The following is a 21,271-nucleotide window of genomic DNA, read 5'->3' on the forward strand; positions in this document are numbered from 1 at the left end:
CAAAAAGAAGATTGTGTCTCGTACCCTTGCAGAGCACAAAAGGCCATTAACCTTTTTATGATATTGCTGGCTATGCCTCTAAACTGTATTGACACAGTGCTGTCTTCAAACCACCTAACAGATCTGCTGTCTCCTCTAACACCCAGTCCAGCAGAGCTCCCTGGTTACTGTCAGTAAAGTGGGGTGCCAACTTACCTCTGAGCCATTTCCTGTGTAATCCTTTGAAGGGCAGTTCCTAGCTTGCAGTATTTGAACTTGCCAATAGCTGGGTAATAAAAATGGAGCTGGTGCTGGGAAATCCAGCAATTGTAAGCATTCCTGTGGCTGGTAAGCACAAGGTAGCAGAAAAGTATTGCTGTGGAGGCATGGTGCAGAGTTAATGTGAGCAGCATAAAATTGCATGAGAAAACATGTAAGAGCTCACAGAGACAAAGTCTCTGTGAGCCCCATTGAAATTGTGGGGAAATTCAGATCATTGTTGCAAAGTGGCTGATTCATAACTATTCTCTGACGTTCTGTAAAAAACATTATTCAGTTCCCTTTGGTCCTCAGGCCAGGAAAGGGAACTTAATGTCACCCCTACCAGCGACACCTGAGAAAGAATTTTTAAAAAGTGATTGTGGGATCTTGTTGGTTTATATCACTTAAATTCGCAAGAAACTTTTATTCTCAATTTTATTCAAATGATGAGGAATGCAATGCTAATATTTCCATTAACCGTGAAAACTGAGTACCAAACTGGTTTGTATCGTCAGTACTACAATAGAAAAAATTCTTCACAGGATTTCTTCAATTTGGTATGAGCCAATGTTAATACATCATACAATGTTTATTTGAATAATCAAGGAAACATATTTACTATCAGCTAAGTCCCATTATGAAATTTCTACTTTAGTATTTTTAACAGCCTGAAATTGTAAGAAAGGACTGGGTTGAATTTGTAATTTTACAACAGACTTCAACTATTAATAAAAAAACAGTTAATCTACGTTAAATCATGTTAAGTTGTATAATCCTAGGGTACAGTCTATCTGTGATTAAAAGCATGACTGGGCAGATGGCTATTTTAGTAATTCAATTATATCTTCACCCTGTGCTGCTTGAGGTTGACGACAATATTGTACAGAATAGGAGATTGAGTTTCTGGGAGATTACGCTTCTGTAGGCTCTGGTACATTCAGGACCATGTTCTTCTTTCAATGATTTGGATAATGTACAGGAGATGGAAATATTAGTCAACTATCTCCTTTACATTTCAGCTGATGTGGGAGATTTTGTCCAGAATTGTGAAGGGAGTAGGAACAAAGAACAAAGCAGGATGCTCATATATCAGCTGGGTGGCTGACAGTTAATACCTTTCCTTAGTTATTCAAAACACCTGTCGACATTTATAGATTAAGAAGTTTAAATGAATATCTCAGACAAGACAATGATAAAAGCTTAGCGTATGTAATCTCCTTCGTGACTACAAATTACAATCACCAAAATGTTTGTTAATGAAATTAGGATTTTTCATTTTCATAGCTTTTATTGTTCTCACCTTGTGTGAAGCTTATGTAGGATTTTTGGTGCATCTTTTGCTTCTTTCTGTCTCTATTGTTCGAATATTTCCTAAGTTTTATCTGCCTTCATAACAAATTACACTTTGAAAAAAATAAAGAGTGATACAAAATTGAAATGACAGGCTCAATAGAGCTTTTAACAGAATGAAACAATCTCAAATTTTCTTACATTGTCCCTACTTTTATTGAACGTAGAATACCTAAGTGATCTGTTTGTTCCATATGGTTGTGAGATGTATTAGGTATTTGTAAATCCAATTCACTGTTAGACTTATTCACTGGCTCTGTTTTTCTCAGAAACTATCTAAATAAGCAGCAATGAAAAAATAGGGAATTGTTTGTTACCACATGTTAGATTAGATAGTTTGGAAACATTGTGATGTGAATGAATTAATTTAATATTTTACTAGCTTTGTAATTACTTATCATATACAAAGTATTCTGATATTAAGGAAAAATGCCCAACAAGGAACATATTTTATCTGAGATTTGGGACAATATCCCTTCAAAAGAATTTCATGCTTTATTAATATTAAAACCATTTGTTAAAGCCACAAAGGAAAATATCTATTTTTCTAAACAACCTACTCAGATATATCATATGTCTGGAGTAGGTGAGACTTGAACCCAGGCCTCCATGGTCTAAGGTAGGGACTCTACCACTGCACCACATAAGGGCTATGCCTCATATTTAAATAGATGCACCTGCTGTAGTGTAATCTGTGAAAGTGGATAATTGGAGCTTTACAGACTAGACAGTTTGTTGCTAGTTGCTCTGGGAACAGAACCTAACATCACAACCTCCGATAATGTTTGTATAACACCTTCTGAATTGATTTTAGTTTTTCCCAAGTCTTAATGGAGTTGATATGTTATTGGCACTGCTTCTTTCTTTTTATTCTAAATCCATTGTCATACTCTTTTGCAGCCTTATAATGAATTGTATTTTCAAATAAGTGAAAAGTCATCTGTCACTGAAAAGGACCAGAGAAAAAAATAAGAAGTTCAGTTCAGAAGCAATGATTCCTCCGGGTGCCCCAGTTTCCTCCCACAGTCCAAAAATGTGCAGGTTAGGTGAATTGGCCAGGCTAAATTGCCCATAGTGTTAGGTGAAGGGGTAAATATAGGGGAATGGGTCTGGGTGGGTGGGCTTCAGTGGGTCAGTGTGGACTTGTTGGGCCAAAGGGCCTGTTTCCACTCTGTAAGTTTACGTTCTCCCCGGGTCTGCGTGGGTTTCCTCGGGGTGCTCCGGTTTCCTCCCACAGTCCAAAAATGTGCAGGTTAGGTGAATTGGCCATGCTAAATTGCCCGTAGTGTTAGGTAAGGGGCAAATGTAAGGGTATGGGTGGGTTTCGCTTTGGCGGGTCGGTGTGGACTTGTTGGGCCGAAGGGCCTGTTTCCACACTGTAAGTAATCTAATCTAATCTAATCTAAGTAATCTAAGTAATTGAAGGGAGCTGCTCTTAGCTTGTTGCTGTAGCTCATTCAAGATATAATTTAGTACAGCGTCTTGATGAATTTATGTGTACCACTTGCCCTAAATTATAGCTTAATAACTCCCAGAATCTATATTGTGTCAAAGAATCATTGCTTGAACTGGTTTAGAGCAGACAATGTGATACCATTCCAGCTGATTATGACATTTAGTTGTGTACCTATAACTGTCCACTCTGATCAAAAAAGCCCACACAGAACTGCGGATGCTGGAAATCAGAAACAATAGGAGAAATTGCTGGAAAATAGCAGCATCTGTGGAGAGAAAGCAGAGGTAATGTTTATGTTCTGAAGAATGGTCACTGGGCCCAAAATATTAATCTGCTGAGTTTTTCCAGCAAATTCTGTTTTTGTACCATCCCCTCTGATGTCTGGCTGTTAAAAGTCACGCGACAGGAGTGCAGCAGACATGGGAAGACTGACATTCTAATATTTTGCCTGAATTTTTCCAAAGAATCTGAATTAGGGGCAGTTTAGTCAATTTGACATCAATGATAAGGGTACTGCAGAGCAAATGAGGAATTGTTGATTAATTTTCATAAACTATTGTGAACCAGAATACTTCTGGTGACAATTATTTCAGAAAAAAATTTAAACCAGCAGAAACATTTTGCACAATACCATTTATGGAAAATGGAAACCGATCTGAAACAAGTAAAACAGATAAAATCAATGAGAAGAAAGAAAGGAAATTGAATATTTGTAACTATCATTCCCTCTCCTCGGGTACCATTCCCCAGCTTTCAAATCCATTACAGGTCTATAAAACTAGTGCCACCATCTCCAATCTGGCCTCACCAATCTATGCCCAATTTTCCAATAAATCACTTTTTGAATAACTCCAAACAGAAGTTGGTTGCTACCTCTGGCAAAATGCTGAAACAGGCCTTATCAAAGTTATGAGTGCCATCCCCTGTAGTTAACCATGATGCATTTTCTTTCTTTGAAAGGTAATTAATTTAGATAAGGAAAGGCTTATACATATCAACAGGCCAAGCACAGAATAGGCATGTTTGTTGCAGGGATTAATGCTGAAAAAGATATACCTGTCATTGTGCACTGATCACTGAAGTTTAATCAGCAATGTTGAAAAACTGTAGCTAAAGCTAATTAGGGTCTTATTAATGGAAGCATTCAGTATAAATAAAAGGATACCATTTTAACAATATACATACTGCCGGTTAGCTCATATCTGGAGGGCTGTAACTAGTTTTGCTCTTCCTGCAAATTATATGATATAAAAACCTTGAAAAAGCTCCAGAGGAGACCTTTAAGAATGAATCCTTATTTAAATAATTACAGTTAATCAGTTATGATCACTCATATGCACAAATTAGGAGTAGGAGCGGACCATTTGACCCTTGAACCTGCTCTATTGTTCAATAAGTTCACGACTAATCTCATGACGATTGTGCACTCAATTCCACTTTCCTGTATACCTAAAATGCAGTTTGACTAGCTTGTTAGTCAAGAATCCATTTACTTCAATCTTGAAAATATTCTTTGATCCTGTCTCCACCAATCTCTGGAAGAGTATTCCACAGGTGTCAAACTTCTAAGAGAAATGTTTTTTGCCATCCCATCTTAAATAGGTGCCCTCTTATTTTTAAACGGTGCTTCCTAGTTCAAGGTCTCCCACAAAAGGAAACATCCTTTCAGCAAAGAACCTATCAAGTTCCTTCAGGAACTTACAAACATGGGAACAAACAAATGTGGAGCAAGCATAGCCAGTTTGACCACTCAAGGCTGTCCCACCATTCAATAAGATCAAGGTTGACATGATGGAAACATCAACACCAAATTTCTGCCTATCCCAAATAACCTCTCACCCCCATGCCAATTAAGAATCTACATTTGCTTTAAAAATATTCATGGATGATGCTTTTACCACCTTTAAAGAAAGGAGTTCCTAGGTGAGCTGACCTGTCCTCAGAACTTACCTGACATGCAGTGTGATTCTTTTCCTCAGCAGGCCTCTTCCCCTTCTAGTCCTGAACATTACTTTTGCTTCTCCAAGAATATTAAGTTGGTGGGGTGTGGGCAGGAGATGTATTAGTTTGTAAAAAAAAGTGTTTATCCGTTGTGGTATGTCCATCATTGTGTGGGGCAGGTTTGATTGATCAGCTAGTGTTTTCTTACCTAACAATCTTCTGCAGCCTTTGACTCAATTGACCAAAGATGTAAAATTAATCCAGCAAGTACATTTCATTCTAGCATACAAGCTGTACTTATATCAAACCATTTTTGCATTGTTGAAATTGGGACACTTTAAATCAGTATCAGCTTGATCTTATTATTGTTGATTATATTGATCGAGAGCTGTGTAACTGGTTAGGGAAACGTTATACCACCTCATATGCACCATGAGGTATTTGAAATGAGTGCACTACCACATCGAAGTATGTCACCTAAATTATGCAAATATATTTGATTTATTGTGGCTTGATTGCATATATGAAGAATGAAGTCTACCTCATTGTTCACTTCCAGGTGAATATTTAAACATGCACTTTTTAGATATTTTCAAAGATCTAAACTGACATTAAATAAAAATCAACTCACATTCAAAATCTGAAAATAATTTTGTAAAGAAATTGCAGGAATTGTATGAAGTGTCTTAAGTAGGTGATTAAATATAACTGGGCAGGTTAAATAAGTTATGCAGTTATCAAAATGTATAAATATGACAGATTAATATTAATAAGCTTTAAAACCTCCTGAAATGACAAGCTAACTTATCTTCAAAGTATTTCATTTGTTTTACAACTGATACTGATATTTATTTATTCAAAAATAAGAAATGAAATTCACAGCATTAAAGTCCTGTGAACCATCAGAAAACATTGAGCTATAAAAGGTAATTCAGCTCATCAAACATATTTATTTTAGAGACCTCAATTAATTTACCCTGATGTAGGCTGTACTCCACTTATCTAATCTACTCTGCTTCTTTTGGCACATTAGATCCATGGGTTATGTATTATTACTGTGATCCCTCTGTGTAAGCCTAATGGCATGTTGTTTTAATGGAGGTATTAGGCATTTAAGGGAAATGGATTAATGTTGTTAAAATAGAGAAATTTTGTGCATTCATATGCTAATATTTCAAGTAGTGACTGTTGGGGTCATGTAACTAACAACAAAATGTCTGTTCAGGGATTGTGGAGATCAGCTGATTTTTCTTCCACAAATATCTGGTTGAAAACATTTAAAATGTATCATTAGTGTTAAACAGGCACACAGGTTTTTGGCTTTATAAAGGTAAACGTTACATAAGCAAGGCAAACGTTTTCAGCCATTGAACAGACTTATCTGATACAATCATGGGTATAATTCATTAAGAAGGCTATCAAAACTTTGGAGAGGATGGAGATAAAATTTGCTAGCTTGTGACCCAGAATGAGGCTCCTCAGTTACATGAAGGAGCTGAGGAGCTGGGATTGTTCTCCTCAGAAAAAAGAAACTTATGGTAAGATTTAAAAAGGCATTCAAACTATGAAGGGTTTGACTGAAAAAAAAAGAGAAACTACTTCCATAAGGATTACAGGAAGCATATTTTTAGTCTCTATTTAATATTACTGCGCAATCTGAAAGGATAGTGTAGTGATTGGAACCAGGTAGATCTTGTTGACTACAAGATCCTTGTTTGGGGTTGTTAACCTGGGCCCTGGCTGACCAATACAAACAACGAATCTCCCTCTGTTAGGCGGTAGTGTGTGGAAAAAGGAATACAACCAGGAAATTTAGAATCTTCTTGTTTAAAAAAAAGAGGATTTAGAATTTCAGCCCAGGGGACTGACTCTGGCCACACAACCAGTATGTATTGCTGCTTTTGGTTTCTGCTATGGAGGAGAGTTTCCTTTCTTTCCCAAAAAATATATATAAACAGGGGTTTAGAATCTCCTCAGTTGAGGACCACCTCACCTACCTGAACTTGGTAAGTCACAGGACCTCACTTTGCATCAGCCTCACATCATATCCAAACAGGGCCATTTCCATGGTTCCGGTACCAAACCTTGTCCCCTGAAGTGAATTGTCCCTCTCGTTTATAGGAGGCATGTGGCTGGCATTGGCCTTCCTGCTTCCATTTTACCCTCTCCCCAGGTCTGGAAATCTTAGGTTTAACCTGTTGTGGAGTCTTCTCCCCATTGTAACAACAGGGATAACTCCAGCTGGGTTAATCCAAGTTACTTGGGGGACTGACTCTGAGTTGGCTGACCATAGCCAATGTATTGTGGACAAGTAAACAAAGGGTGACTTGATGATAGGATACCGGCCTCTCTGCAGTTGTTTCTGATAATGGGAGGAATTTTAGCAGAATCTTTTAATACTGCATTGTATAAATTGTTGTAGTTCTGTTCACCAAGCTGGGAATTTGTGTTGCAGACGTTTTGTCCCCTGTCTAGGTGACATCCTCAGTGCTTGGGAGCCTCCTGTGAAGCGCTTCTGTGATCGTTCCTCCAGCATTTGTAGTGATTTGAATCTGTCACTTCCGGTTGTCAGTTCCAGCTGTCTGCTGCAGTGGTCGGTATATTGGGTCCAGATCAATGTTCTTATTGATTGAATCTGTGGATGAGTGCCATGCCTCTAGGAATTCCCTGGCTGTTCTCTGTTTGGCTTGTCCTATAATAGTAGTGTTGTCCCAGTCAAATTCATGTTGCTTGTCATCTGCGTGTGTGGCTACTAAGGATAGCTGGTCATGTCGTTTCATGGCTAGTTGGTGTTCATGGATGCGGATCGTTAGCTGTCTTCCTGTTTGTCCTATGTAGTGTTTTATGCAGTCCTTGCATGGGATTTTGTACACTACATTGGTTTTGCTCATGCTGGGTATCGGGTCCTTCGTTCTGGTGAGTTGTTGTCTGAGAGTGGCTGTTGGTTTGTGTGCTGTTATGAGTCCTCGTGGTCACAGTAGTCTGGCTGTCAGTTCGGAAATGCTCTTGATGTATGATAGTGTGGCTAGTCCTTTGGATTGTGGCATGTCCTCATTCCGTTGTCTTTCCCTTAGGCATCTGTTGATGAAATTGCGTGGGTATCTGTTTTTGGCGAATACATTGTAGAAGTGTTCTTCTTCCTCTTTTTGCAGTTCTGGTGTGCTGCAGTGTGTTGTGGCCCTTTTAAATAGTGTCTTGATACAACTTCTTTTCTGTGTGTTGGGGTGGTTGCTTTTGTAGTTCAGGATTTGGTCTGTGTGTGTGGCTTTTCTGTATACCTTTGTAGTAAATTCTCCGTTAGGTGTTCTCTGTACCATCTAGGAATGGGAGCTGGTTGTCTTTTTCTTCCTCTCTAGTGAATCAGATTCCTGTGAGTGTGGTGTTGATGATCCATAGAATATAGAACATAGAAAAATACAGTGCAGTAAGGCCCTTCGGCCCTTGATGTTGTGCCGATCCAAGCCCAGCTAACCTACACTAGCCCACTTTCCTCCATATACCTATCCAATGCCCATTTAAATGCCCATAAAGAGGGAGAGTCCACCACTGTTACTGGCAGGGCATTCCATGAACTCACGACTCGCTGAGTAAAGAATCTACCCCTAACATCTGTCCTCTTCCTACCACCCCTTAATTTAAAGCTATGCCCCCTCGTAATATCTGACTCAATATGTGGAAAAAGGTTCTCATGGTCAACCCTATCTAAACCCCTAATCATCTTGTACAACTCTATCAAGTCACCCCTAAACCTTCTTTTCTCCAATGAAAACAGCCCCGAGTGCCTCAGCCTTTCCTCATACGATCTTCCTACCATACCAGGCAACTTCCTGGTAAACCTCCTCTGCACCCGTTCCAGTGCCTCCACATCCTTCCGATAGTATGGCGACCAAACCTGCACACAATACTCCAGATGCGGCTGCACCAGAGTCTTATACAACTGCAACATGACCTCAGGACTCCGGAACTCAATTCCTCTACCAATAAAAGCCAGTACACCATAGGCCTTCTTCAGAGCACTATTTACCGGGGTGGCAACTTTCAGAGATCTGTGTACATGGACACCAAGATCCCTCTGCTCATCCACACTACCAAGTATCTGACTATTAGCCCAGTACTCCATCTTCTTGTTACTCTTACCAAAGTGAATCACTTCACACTTAGCGACATTGAACTCCATTTGCCACCTATCTGCCCAGCTCTGCAGCTTATCTATATCCCGCTGTAACCTGCCACATCCTTCCTCACTGTCAACAACTCCACCGACTTTCGTATCATCCGCAAACTTGCTCACCCAACCTCCTAGCCCCTCCTCCAGGTCATTTATAAAAATGACAAACAGCAATGGTCCCAAAACAGATCCTTGCGGAATACCGCTGGTAACTGCACTCCAAGATGAACCTTTACCATCAACTACTACCCTCTGTCTTCTTCCAGCCAACCAATTCCTAATCCAAACCTCCAACTCCCCCTCAATGCCATACCTCCAGTGTGTGTTATCTATTTCTGTGTTTTTAATGATTACAAAGGTGTCATCCACATATCTGACCCAGAGTTTGGGTTGAATTTTGGTTGAACAGCCAGATTACTGCGACCACTAGGACTCATAACAGCACACAAACCAACAGCCACTCTCAGACAACAACTCACCAGAACGAAGGACCCGATACCCAGCATGAGCAAAACCAATGTAGTGTACAAAATCCCATGCAAGGACTGCATAAAACACTACATAGGACAAACAGGAAGACAGCTAACGATCCGCATCCATGAACGCCAACTAGCCATGAAACGACATGACCAGCTATCCTTAGTAGCCACACACGCAGATGACAAGCAACATGAATTTGACTGGGACAACACTACTATTATAGGACAAGCCAAACAGAGAACAGCCAGGGAATTCCTAGAGGCATGGCATTCATCCACAGATTCAATCAATAAGCACATTGATCTGGACCCAATATACCGGCCACTGCAATAGACAGCTGGAACTGACAACCGGAAGCGATAGATTCAAACTACTACAAATGCTGGAGGAAAGATCACAGAAGCGCTTCACAGGAGGCTCCCAAGCACTGAGGATGTCACCTAGACAGGGGACGAAACGTCTGCAACACAAATTCCCAGCTCGGCGAACAGAACCACAACAACGAGCACCCGAGCTACAAATCGTCTCACAAACATTCTATAAATATTTGATGGAAAGAACTTGTAAGGATATGGGAATGGTAAATGTTTTTTCAATGAGTTAGCATAGACTGGATGACTGATTACAATATTGCAATGTAGATGATTTATTGATTTTATTTATTAGCTAATGCATTAAGAATACCTTGAAAGATGAAAACTACATGAAAAGTGAAACTGAGATGTTTAAATAATTTCTTTACAACTGAGGCGGGCCTTTCCTGACAAGCTTTGATTTGCATTGATCCAGGGAACAAACAATTGCTTAGAATCTACTAGGACTCCAAATATAATTGAATAATGGAACAATACTTTAATATGTACATAATATAAAATCAAAATTCTCAGATAAGGAAATTTTGCTTTTCCTTCAAACCCAGGGATTGAGTGGTGGCAGGTACAGAGAAGAAAGAAACTTGAGCCTACAGTCAGATTAACAATGGTTTAAACAGATTGAATGATCTACTCCTGCTTCTAATTCTCCTATTCCTATCTCACTTTCAACCATGGTAATTAAAATGTCATAATGAATAAAAAGTGTAGAATTGAAAAACATGAAGCATGGAAAATAACATATAAATACATATTTATAAATCACACTAACCAGGTGCCAAACATTTTTTCTTCACAACCCACATCACTTAAATGAATATAAAAACCAGAATTAACAAAGGACTAAAAACAAGGAAAGCGAAAGCAATAAGGACTGACAACAGCAAGGATACTGGGAGCTGTTTTCACTCTGTCAATCTCGCTCAAGCCAAGAAAGTAACAATGAAAAGCAACTTGGAATGATAGCACTGTACTAAGAGTTCCAACTCCAGGACGTTTGTAGTTTTGTCCTTACAGAAGAGATAAGACACAATTAAATTAGAAATCGATCTTTTCCTTCTCGCAACCCAAGAGACTCTTAAGATTTGTAATTGCATTTGCTTTTATTATCCTGTTTGTACTAGTTACCTTTCTCCTAAACCCATTTCTTTTAAAATATTAATGTCTATGTTCTTGTGTTTAAAAACATATACTCTGATTCATTGTAAGAAAACCTCAAAATTGTGTCGCCTTCATTTTGACCTGGTTAATTACATTTTAGTGAAGGTGTGATAGCTGAATGCTAAAAGAAAATTGTTGCAATTGACTAAAATGGGGTGGGGGGGGGGGTGGTTGAGAAAAAGGGAGCTGAACCCCCCTCTTCTTCCCTGGTCATAACAAGAGACATACAATAAATGTTTCCACTCTGAATTGTGAAATATTAACTTTAAAAGTTGGTAGATTTGTATTAAAAGAAAAGAATTGACTGATGTATTTTTTGTTCAAATAGTGTTCCAGATACATCTTTGTATGGGCTGTACTTCTGAAAACCATATTATTATATGAGCTTTTACAATTGAAACTCTTTATTACCATGAAAATCTAATGATTCTCATGCAATATTCATACGATTACCAAATAATTATGGACAGATCAAGCCATTTGTCTATCTGAGTGTGATCATCAGATCCAGTTTGGCACTAGTATCACTGCCAGTGCATGTGGAATTTGACATACCTTTGTGAGATCTCAGATGGGTCAACTGGTTCTTCTCTGAAGACAGCAGCTGCTTTAGAAGAATGTGTCCACCAAGTCCAATGAGATACATACAAACATAGCAAATAGGGATGGACTATTTGGCTCCTCTCACCTGGCCCACCATTCAACAAAACCATATCACCCCAAGACATAGAAGCAGAAGTAGGTCATCCTGAATGGAGACATAGCTGAGCAGATAATCCTCAAGAGTCTTCCTCACTTTTTTCCCAATAACACTGAATAAAAATCTGTCTATCTCAAAGTCAAATATTCTTAATGGCCCTGCCTAGAGTGCTCTCTACACATTCCACACATTCACTACCTTCTGAGAAAATAAATTCCTTTTTATCTTTGTTTTAAATATGTGACTCCTTATTCAGAGCATGCCCTTTGTTACTGGACTCTTCCTCCAGTGAATCAACCTCTCCACATCTAACCAGCCATGTCCTCTAAGTAACTTGTTAAGGCTCAATAAGCTCAGCTCTCATTCTTCTGAATTAGAATGAGCACAGGTCTAACTTATTCAACCTCTCCTCAAAACCTGGTATCAGCCGAGTGAAACTTGTCTGAACGGTCTCCAATATCAGTATACCTTTCTTTAGATAAAGGATCCAAAACTGTTCATGATTTTCCAACTGTGGTCTGATTAGTGCGTTGTGTACTTTAGTATTCCATTTTCATTGAAATGAAGGCCAAAATTCCATTACTTTCCTTATTCAGTGCTGAACCTGGATGCCAGCTTTTTTTGTGATGCATAGATGAGGCATCCCAAATCCGTCTGCTGTCTTTCTCTATTTAAATAGTATTCAGCTCCTCTATTATTCCTGAAAAATAAACAGATTTAAATTTCCAACATTAGACTGTCAAATTTTCAACCACTCATGTTGCTCATCTATCTTTTTGTGTTTATAACTTTCTTACAGTTTCAGCAAACGTAGCTATTGTGTCTTCAAACCCTTCATCTAAGTAAGTTAAAAATCACACAACACCAGGTTATAGTCCAACAGGTTTAATTGGAAGCACACTAGCTTTTGGAGCGATGCTCCTTCATCAGGTGATGAAGGCAATCACCTGATGAAGGAGCGTCGCTCCGAAAGCTAGCATGCTTCCAATTAAACCTGTTGGACTATAACCTGGTGTTGTGTGATTTTAAACTTTGTACACCCCAGTCCAACACCAGCATCTCCAAATCATTCATCTAAGTAATTGATATAAACTGTAAAAAGTTGATAGCTCAGCAACAGATTCCTGTAGGACTCTGCTCATCACACCCTGCCAATCAAACATTTATATACAGTCTCTGTTTTCTGCCAGCTAGTTAATCTTGTATCCATGCTAATAAGTTACCCACTACACCATGAGCTTTTATTTTCCACAATAATCTTTGATGTGACACCTTTCAAAATGCCTTCTGGAAATCCAAGTGTATATAGTATGCCTACAGACTCTTCCTTATCCACAACATATGTTAATTCTTCAAAATACGCCATTAGATTGTTTAAACATGATTTCCCATTGACAAAACTATGTGGACTCTTGCCAATTACCTGGAGTTTTTATAAGTGTGCAGTTAGAATTTCCTTGATGATCAATTTTAGTTCTCCATGATAGACATCAATCTAATTGGTTTATAGTTTCCTGTTCTTTTGCCTCCCTTCTATTTGAATAGAAGTGTTATAATTGTCACTTTCATGTCCAGTGGAACATTTCCTGATCCCGGGAATTTTGAAATATTAATATAAACACATATTACCATTTTCCTCTCCTATCTTCTCTGGACTCTTTAATATACTACATTTTCCTACTTGATCTCTTTATCATTACCTAGTTTAAAACTCTTTGTACTTCCCCAGTTGTATGTTTCGCAAGAACACTGACCGGAGGATAGTTCAGGTGTTCACTGTCTGAACAGTATGGCCTGCACTGTCTCCAGGTGCAACTGGCCTACAAACAGGAGCCTCCTTCTCCAACGCCGGTCTTTAAACCAAGTATTGATCCCTCTAATTATAATGTACCCTTTTCCAATTTGTGCAAGATTTATTATCAGCTTATAACCTTTGAGGATTTTTTTTAAAGTTAGTGCCTAGCTCTTCATACTCTCTATCAGAACCTCTTTCCTCATTGTACCTATGTTGTTGGTACCTAGATGGACCACAACCACTGGATCCCACTGTTATGGACCAGGCCTGACCCCCTCAAAACATTTCAAGAAAATAGCCCAGACCCTAAATTTGCTAGTTGTTTTAAACAAGTGTTATTCCAGGATATTCCAGGATGGATGCAGTTGGTCAAACTGTGTAGTTTTAAACAAAACAGAATTTATTTACAAGATTACCGAATGAAACACAAACAAAATAGAACAGCTTACTGAATAACAACCTATTCAAAAACTAAATGATACTGTTCCAAATACTTACCACAGTCCCCATAAACATACCCTTGGCACAAAAGGTACAATCAAACACAGGGTCTTACAGGGCCTTGTTAAAGGAGCAGCATCATTACACTAGCCCTGCCACTGTAATTTCCTTTTCAGCTCTGAGCAGATGTCCCAGACCCTGGCACTGGACAGGCAACATAGTCATCTAGACTGTCACTCTTTGTTGCAGAGAATGATGTCAATTTCCGCACAATATTAGCACCTGCAACCACATTCCTTGTTGCTCCCCCTATTTGAATGGTTTCCTGTACTATTGTTTGGATGGTTTGTTCAACCAACATAAAGCCTCCACTCTCATTCAAACAGACTGAGAGAGTACCAAACATTTTGGACAACTGCACAGGCTAATACACCTACACAGATGCCCTCTGGAACCTCTTAATGACCTCAGTCACAGTCACACACTCCTGTCCCTGATTATTGACTGAATCAGAAGACTCTAACCTAAATGGTGTGACTCCTTCCTGGTACAAAGAATCCATGGTGGCATTTCAGTGTCTGTAGTTCAGGCTGCAGCTTGTAAACTCTGAAACTGGTCAAACTTCAAACACTTATTGCAGACACATTTGAGCTGGCTCACCATGTCATCCAGGAGTTCTCACATGCTTCAGACTTGAATCATCACCTGAATAGTAATCCTTAATCAATTTTAATCATTTAGTTATATTATTAATTTACTAATGATGCATTTGGTATACTTTATTAACTTTAATACTATTCTGCATGACATGTTAAAACTTCAGTACTCATCAAACAGTTGTTTTTTTGCAGTACAGCAGGAATCACTTGCAATCAACTTCAATGAATCTAGCTCTGTCTCTGACTTCCTGCTGTGAAGTCATTTTCCTATCTGCACCTTGAGACTATGCTAACTCTCTATTTTGCAGTTTCCCTCTTGCCTGCTCCAGTGGGAGATACAAGCTTCCTGATTTGTATTCTCAGCTCCCCCTGTCGTCTAGGTACTGCTGGCAGCTTTGCCCGACACCCACTTCTCACCCAATCCTCTTGGAAGCAATGTATGTCAAACTGCTGGATTGGGGTCTCAATGTGCAATTCAGAATACCTCTGAAGAAGAGACATGTTGGCACATACAGGTCATCAGAACGTCTTATGAAATTTCTCAATAATGTGGAAATCAAAAATTCAACTGGTAGCCAAGCCTAGATTATTAAACTGGTTTTATCCCAAGCTCAACACATGGAGAAGATGCAAGGGGTTATATCTGGCGCAATCAAGGTTACACGTATTTGAATAATGGTGCCCTCAACAAATAACCAAAGTCCACTGCTGCAACTCTGTCACGAACACAGCAAGGTCTGAAGGGGCACAACATGACCCACTGTATTCCCGAATTGTAATTGGTTCAGGCAATCTCATCTGTCCCTTTATAGAAACATTGTGAAGTGGAGAGGGTCCTGCAGGCACCGTAGCCAAGTTGTCCTTACAGAATGAGATAGCTGGGGTGCTTGCAGCAGCAGTGACTCTGATCCCTCACAATCAAGAATGACATTTGCCAGGCTGTATTCTTCCAATGATTGGAGAACCTAGTTTCAAATAAGCAAGATTTTATTTTCCACAGTGGGAGCAAGTTGGTGCATGGGGAAATGGCATTCCCAGCCTCAGGTTGACTCTCTTTTCCTTCTTCTATCATTTGCATGCTGTGGTCAGTCATTGAGTCCTGAAGTGGCGTGAAAGTTGATGGATTAGGCGGTTCCATGCCAAGTAGTTGGCAGTTTTGTCCTCCCTGGCAATGGTGTCAACATCTCCGTGTTTTAGGGTGGCATTGAACATATCACTTTCCTTTACCATCCTTTTGAGTGTTGGCCAATAGGGAGGAGAAAACTTGCCATGGGAGCTGGCTGTCGGGCATCAAGATACAATGACTTGTCCATCAGAGTTGAACTCTTCTAGAGCACTGCTTTGAGGTTGGTAGACACAGCTTCATGGTCAACGATCTCATTGATCTGGCAGTTCACCCATTGATCTCCAGGATCTGTTATAGGCATCACTGGTCAATGATTTTAATGTGATGTCAGTAGTCAGTCTTGCATTCACTGCAGTAGAGGAGGGTAGTCAACACAACAGCCCTATTGACCAGCACCTCCTCTGACTTCCAGAGCTCCCAATTGTCAGGGATATGTTGTCACAGCTTGAGGAAGGCATCGCTGGCACAATGAATCAGTGCTTGACTTCTTTATTGATGGTAGTTCCTTTGGGAGTGGTGGCTGCCAGGTTTTGGGAAATGCCCTATATACTCCAGCGTCACCCTGGGTCATGGTTAGGATTAGGGTTAGAGGTCGAGAAGCAGACAGATTCCTGCAATCATGCAGTGAAGTAACTCCACAGAGGCCAGTATCCCCTCACCAAGTCACCTTTATTTACATGTAGCAAGTCTTTGACACTGATCCAACTTTCTTAGAGCCAACTCTCAGAATGAAGAGAACCTCTAACACTCCTGTTTATATCTGTCAGCCAGCACTCCCTGGTTGCAGCAGATTAACAGCCCCAAACAGGGAACTCATATTCTGTGAGGTTCACCTGACTGACCTCATTACAAACACTACATACAGGACCTACAAAAGTAACCAATTTGGGCTTTATACAACATGAACTATGCACAAGACAATGAAGCCTCAAAATATCCAACAGTCTTCTGAAGTAAGGAAACCAGTAGTAAAAGTTTTGTGCTACTTAGGAGTCTTTGTCTCCTGTTATTTTCTTGTTTTCCATATATTGTAAGCCCAAGAACACATAGTAATTCAACTCATTAAGCTCGTTCTCTCCACACACTGTATTCTGTTTTGCAGTTTACTCCATTCTACTAACTTTGCTCATGCTGGGGAGAGCTCAGTACCATTTCTCTAACTCCCAGAGGTCATTGAGAAAATGTCGGCACTACTTTCCTTACATTCCATTTCCATAATTTAATCTGGCAATTTCCTTTTACACAGCACAGGGACCATTTTGTTCCATTGAGTGAGAAACAGAGTCCCATCAGTTTACTTTCTGGTTCTCTCTCCACAGGTGCTGTCAGGTGTGCTGGGTTTAACCAGCATTTTCTGTTTTTATTTCAAATCTCCAACATCTACTGTATTGTTGATTTGTTTCAGCATGTTTTAATCTTTTGTATTGAGTATTTTGTGATATTTACTCAGGAGCCATGGGGGCCACTGGATGGCCAGCGTTATTAGTTGTCCCTAGTTACACTTCAGTAGAAGGTCGTGAGCTGACTTCATGGACCACTGCAGTCCATGTGCGGTAGGTAGACCCACACTTCCCTTAGAGAGGGAATTCCAGGATTTTGACATGGCGGTGTGAAGAAACAGCAATATATTTCTAAGTTAGGATGGGTGAGCGGCTTGGAGGGGGTGGTATTCTTATGTATATGCTGCCTTGCCATTCTAGAAGGAAATGGTCATTAGTTAGGACAGTGCTGCTGAAGGATCTTTGGTGAATTTCTGCAGTGCATTTTGCAGATAGTACACACTAATGCTACTGAGCGTCTGGGTGGAGAGTATGCATACTTGTATACGTGGTGCCAAACAAGCGGGCTGCTTTGATCTGCATGGTGTCAAGCATCCTGAGAGTTACTGGAACTGCACCTATCCAGGCAAGTGAGCAGTATTCTATCACACACCTTGTGGAAGGTGGACAGGCTTTGAGAAGTCAAGGAGTGCCACAGTATTCTGAGACTCTGACCTACTCTTGTAGTTTATATGGTGAGTTTGGTTGAGTTTCTGGACGATGGTAACTTCTAGGATGTTGATGGGGGGGAGGGGTTTCATGATGGTAATACTATTGAATGTTAAGGGGTAGTGGCTAGATTGTGTCTTATTGGAAGAAAGTGAGGACTTTAGATGCTAGAGATCAGAGTCGAGAATGTGGTGCTAGAAAAGCGCAGCTAATTAGGCAGCATCCTAATGAGCAGGAGAATCGATGTTTTGAGCATAAGCTCTTCATCAGGAATGAGGGTCATTCCAGATGAAGACCATATGCCCGAAATGTCGATTCTCCTGCTGCTCGGATTCTGCCTGACCGGCTGTGCTTTTCCGGCACCACATTCTCTTGTCTCTTATTGGAGATGATCATAGCCTGGCATTTGTGTGGGGTGAATGTTATGTGCCATTTGTCAGACTAAGCCTCGATATTGTTTTGATTTTGTTGAACAAAGACTGTTTCAATATCTGAAGAGTTGTGAATAGTGCTGAACATTGGGCAATCATCGGCAAACATCCCCACTTCTGACCTTATGATGGAGGGATGGTCATTGAAGGTGGTTGTCCTAGGACACTTAGAGCTCCTGTAGAGATGCCCTGAAGCTGAGAAGACTGACATCCAATAACCACGACCACCTTCCTATATGCCGGGTATGAGGTAATCCAAAATGGAGGACAGGAAAGATTTCTGGCTGTAAGAGCTGCTCCTTTTTTTGAGGTATTTTAGTTGTTGGAGGAGATTTCCTCGAATTCCAGGAGCAGCAGTTACTGTTTTATACGTTGTTGCGTTGTTTTGAAACTTTGAAAAAAAAGTCAAAACACCAGCAGTTTTAAAAGGGAGAAGAGCAGACAAAGGAAGCACATGGTGAGGACAGTGCAGGAGAGAGAGAGAGAGAGAGAGAGAGAGAGAGAGAGGGGGAGAGAGAGAGAGAGAGAGAGAACCTGCACAGTTACCGCCTTTGCTGTTTGAATTCATGTATCACTGGACATCAGAGTGCATCTGGAAAAATTAACAAACAGTGGAGTACACAACTAATCTTGGAGAAACTGTTGGGCGAAGTTCACAGCACAGAATCAGATAAGTTAATTGTTGTTTCAAGTCTGTCCAAGAGAAAGGCTGCAGTAGTGAGTATAGTGGAATCTTTCTTGATTATATGCTTCTGGAGATAAGTCTCTTGATTAAACTTAAAATATAAGCCAGAGCTATTAATTTAACCTGGGGCAGTGTTTGTAGAGGAATAAGACGGTGTTATTTTCTGGGTCTGTAGATCGTGAAGGAGCAAAAATGGCCTTCGCAGTGATATGTACTTCTTGTCAGATGTGGGAATTTAAAGAGAGTTTAAGGGTTACTGCAGCTTATATCTGCCATAAATGCTGTTGGATGCGAATCTTATCAGATCGAGTGGATCGGTTGGAGAGACAGATAGAAGCGATGAGGAATTTGCAACAGCAACAGTATGTGATGGATGGCAGTTATAGGAAGGAGGGAAAGACTCAGATACAGTCACATAGATGGGTTAACTCCAGGAAAGGTGAGAGAGGTCGGCACCTAGGGCAGGAGTCTTTTGTGGATATATCCATTTCAAACAGGTATGCTGTTTTGGAAAATGTAGGGGGTGATGGATTCTCAGGGGAATGTAGCACGAACAGCCAAGTTTCTGGTATTGAGACTGGCTCTAATGCAACGAGGGGTTCATCGACTTCCAAGAGATCAATTGTGTTAGGGGATTCTGTAGTCAGAGCTACAGACAGACGTTTCTGTGGCCAGCAGAGAAAAAGCAGAATGGTGTGTTGTTTCCCTGGTGCCAAGATCAGGGATGTCTCAGAGAGGGTGCCTCAGAGAGGGGAGAGGGAGCAGCAGGAGGTCATTGTCCACATTGGAACCAATGATATAGGAAGGGAAAAGGTTGAGATTCTGAAGGGAGATTACAGAGAGTTAGGCAGAAATTATAAAGGAGGTCCTCAAGGGTAGTAATATCTGGATTACTCCCAGTGCTACAAACATAGTGAGGGCAGGAATAGGAGGATAGAACAGATGAATGCATGGCTGAGGAGCTGGTGTACAGGAGAAGGATTCACATTTTTGGATCATTGGAATCTCTTTTGGGGTAGAAGTGACCTGTACAAGAAGGATGGATTGCACCTAAATTGGAAGGGGACTAATACACTGGCAGGGAAATTTGCTAAAACTGCTTGGGAGGATTTAAATTTGTAAGGTGGGGGGGTGGGACCCAGGGAGATAGTGAGGAAAGAGATCGATCTGAGACGGGTACAGCTGAGAACAGAAGTGAGTCAAACAGTCAGGGCTGGCAGGGACAAGGTAGGACTAATAAATTAAACTGCATTTATTTCAATGCAAGGGGCCTAACAGAGAAGGCAGATGAACTCAGGGCATGGTTAGGAACATGGGACTAGGATTTTGTAACAATTACGGAAACATGGCTCAGGGATGGGCAGGACTGGCAGCTTAATGTTCCAGGATACAAATGCTACAGGGAGGATAGAAAGGGAGGCAAGAGAAGAGGGGGAGTGGCATTTTTGATAAGGGATAGCATTACGGCTGTGCTGAGGGAAGATATTCCTAGAAATACAGGGAAGTTATTTGGGTGGAACTGAGAAATAAGAAAGGGATGATCACCTTATTGGAATTATATTATAGACCCCCCAATAGTCAGAGGGAAATTGAGAAACAAACTTGTAAGTAGATCTCAGCTATCTGTAAGAATAATAGGATAGTTATGGTAGGGGATTTTAATTTTCCAAACATAGACTGGGATTGCCATAGTGTTAAAGGTTTAGATAGAGAGGAATTTCTTAAATGTGTACAGGACAATTTTCTGATTCAGTATGTGGATGTACCTACGAGAGAAGTTGCGAAACTCGACCTACTCTTGGGAGATAAGGCAGGGCGGGTGTCTGAGGTGTCAGTGGGGCCAGTGACCATAATTCTATTCATTTTAAAATAGTGATGGAAAAGGATAGACCAGATCTAAAATTTGAAGTTCTAACTTGGAGAAAGGTCAATTTTGATGGTATAAGGCAAGAACTGATTGGAGGCAGATGTTCACAGGTAAAGGGACGGCTGGAAAATGGAAAGCCTTCAGAAATTAGATAACAAGAATCCAGAGAAAGTATATTCCTGTCAGGGTGAAAGGGAAGGCTGGTAGGTATAGGGAATGCTAGATGACTAAAGAAATTGAGGGTTTGGTTAAGAAAAAGAAGGAAACATATGTCAGGTACAGACAGGATAGATCGAGTGAATCCTTAGAAGAGTATAAAGGAAGTAGGAGTGTACTTAAGAGGGAAATCAGGAGGGCAAAACAGGTACATGAGATAGCTTTGGCAAATAGAATTAAGGAGAATCCAAAGGGT

The 21,271-nt window shown here is 40.3% G+C and overlaps 1 protein-coding gene across 1 annotated transcript in view; it reads left to right on the forward strand.

Annotated features, from left to right (window-relative positions):
* The first annotated feature begins 278 nt into the window (after positions 1-278).
* The window catches only part of LOC132820615 (T-box transcription factor T-like), a 95,778-nt gene continuing 74,785 nt past the window's right edge, over positions 279-21,271 (forward strand). The window contains exon 1 of the mRNA XM_060832819.1: positions 279-327. Within this exon, the coding sequence (XP_060688802.1) occupies positions 279-327 (49 nt within the window). The remainder of the gene's footprint in view (positions 328-21,271) is intronic.

This window comes from Hemiscyllium ocellatum, chromosome 12, assembly GCF_020745735.1.
Source record: "Hemiscyllium ocellatum isolate sHemOce1 chromosome 12, sHemOce1.pat.X.cur, whole genome shotgun sequence".
NCBI classification, from domain to species: Eukaryota; Metazoa; Chordata; class Chondrichthyes; order Orectolobiformes; family Hemiscylliidae; genus Hemiscyllium; species Hemiscyllium ocellatum.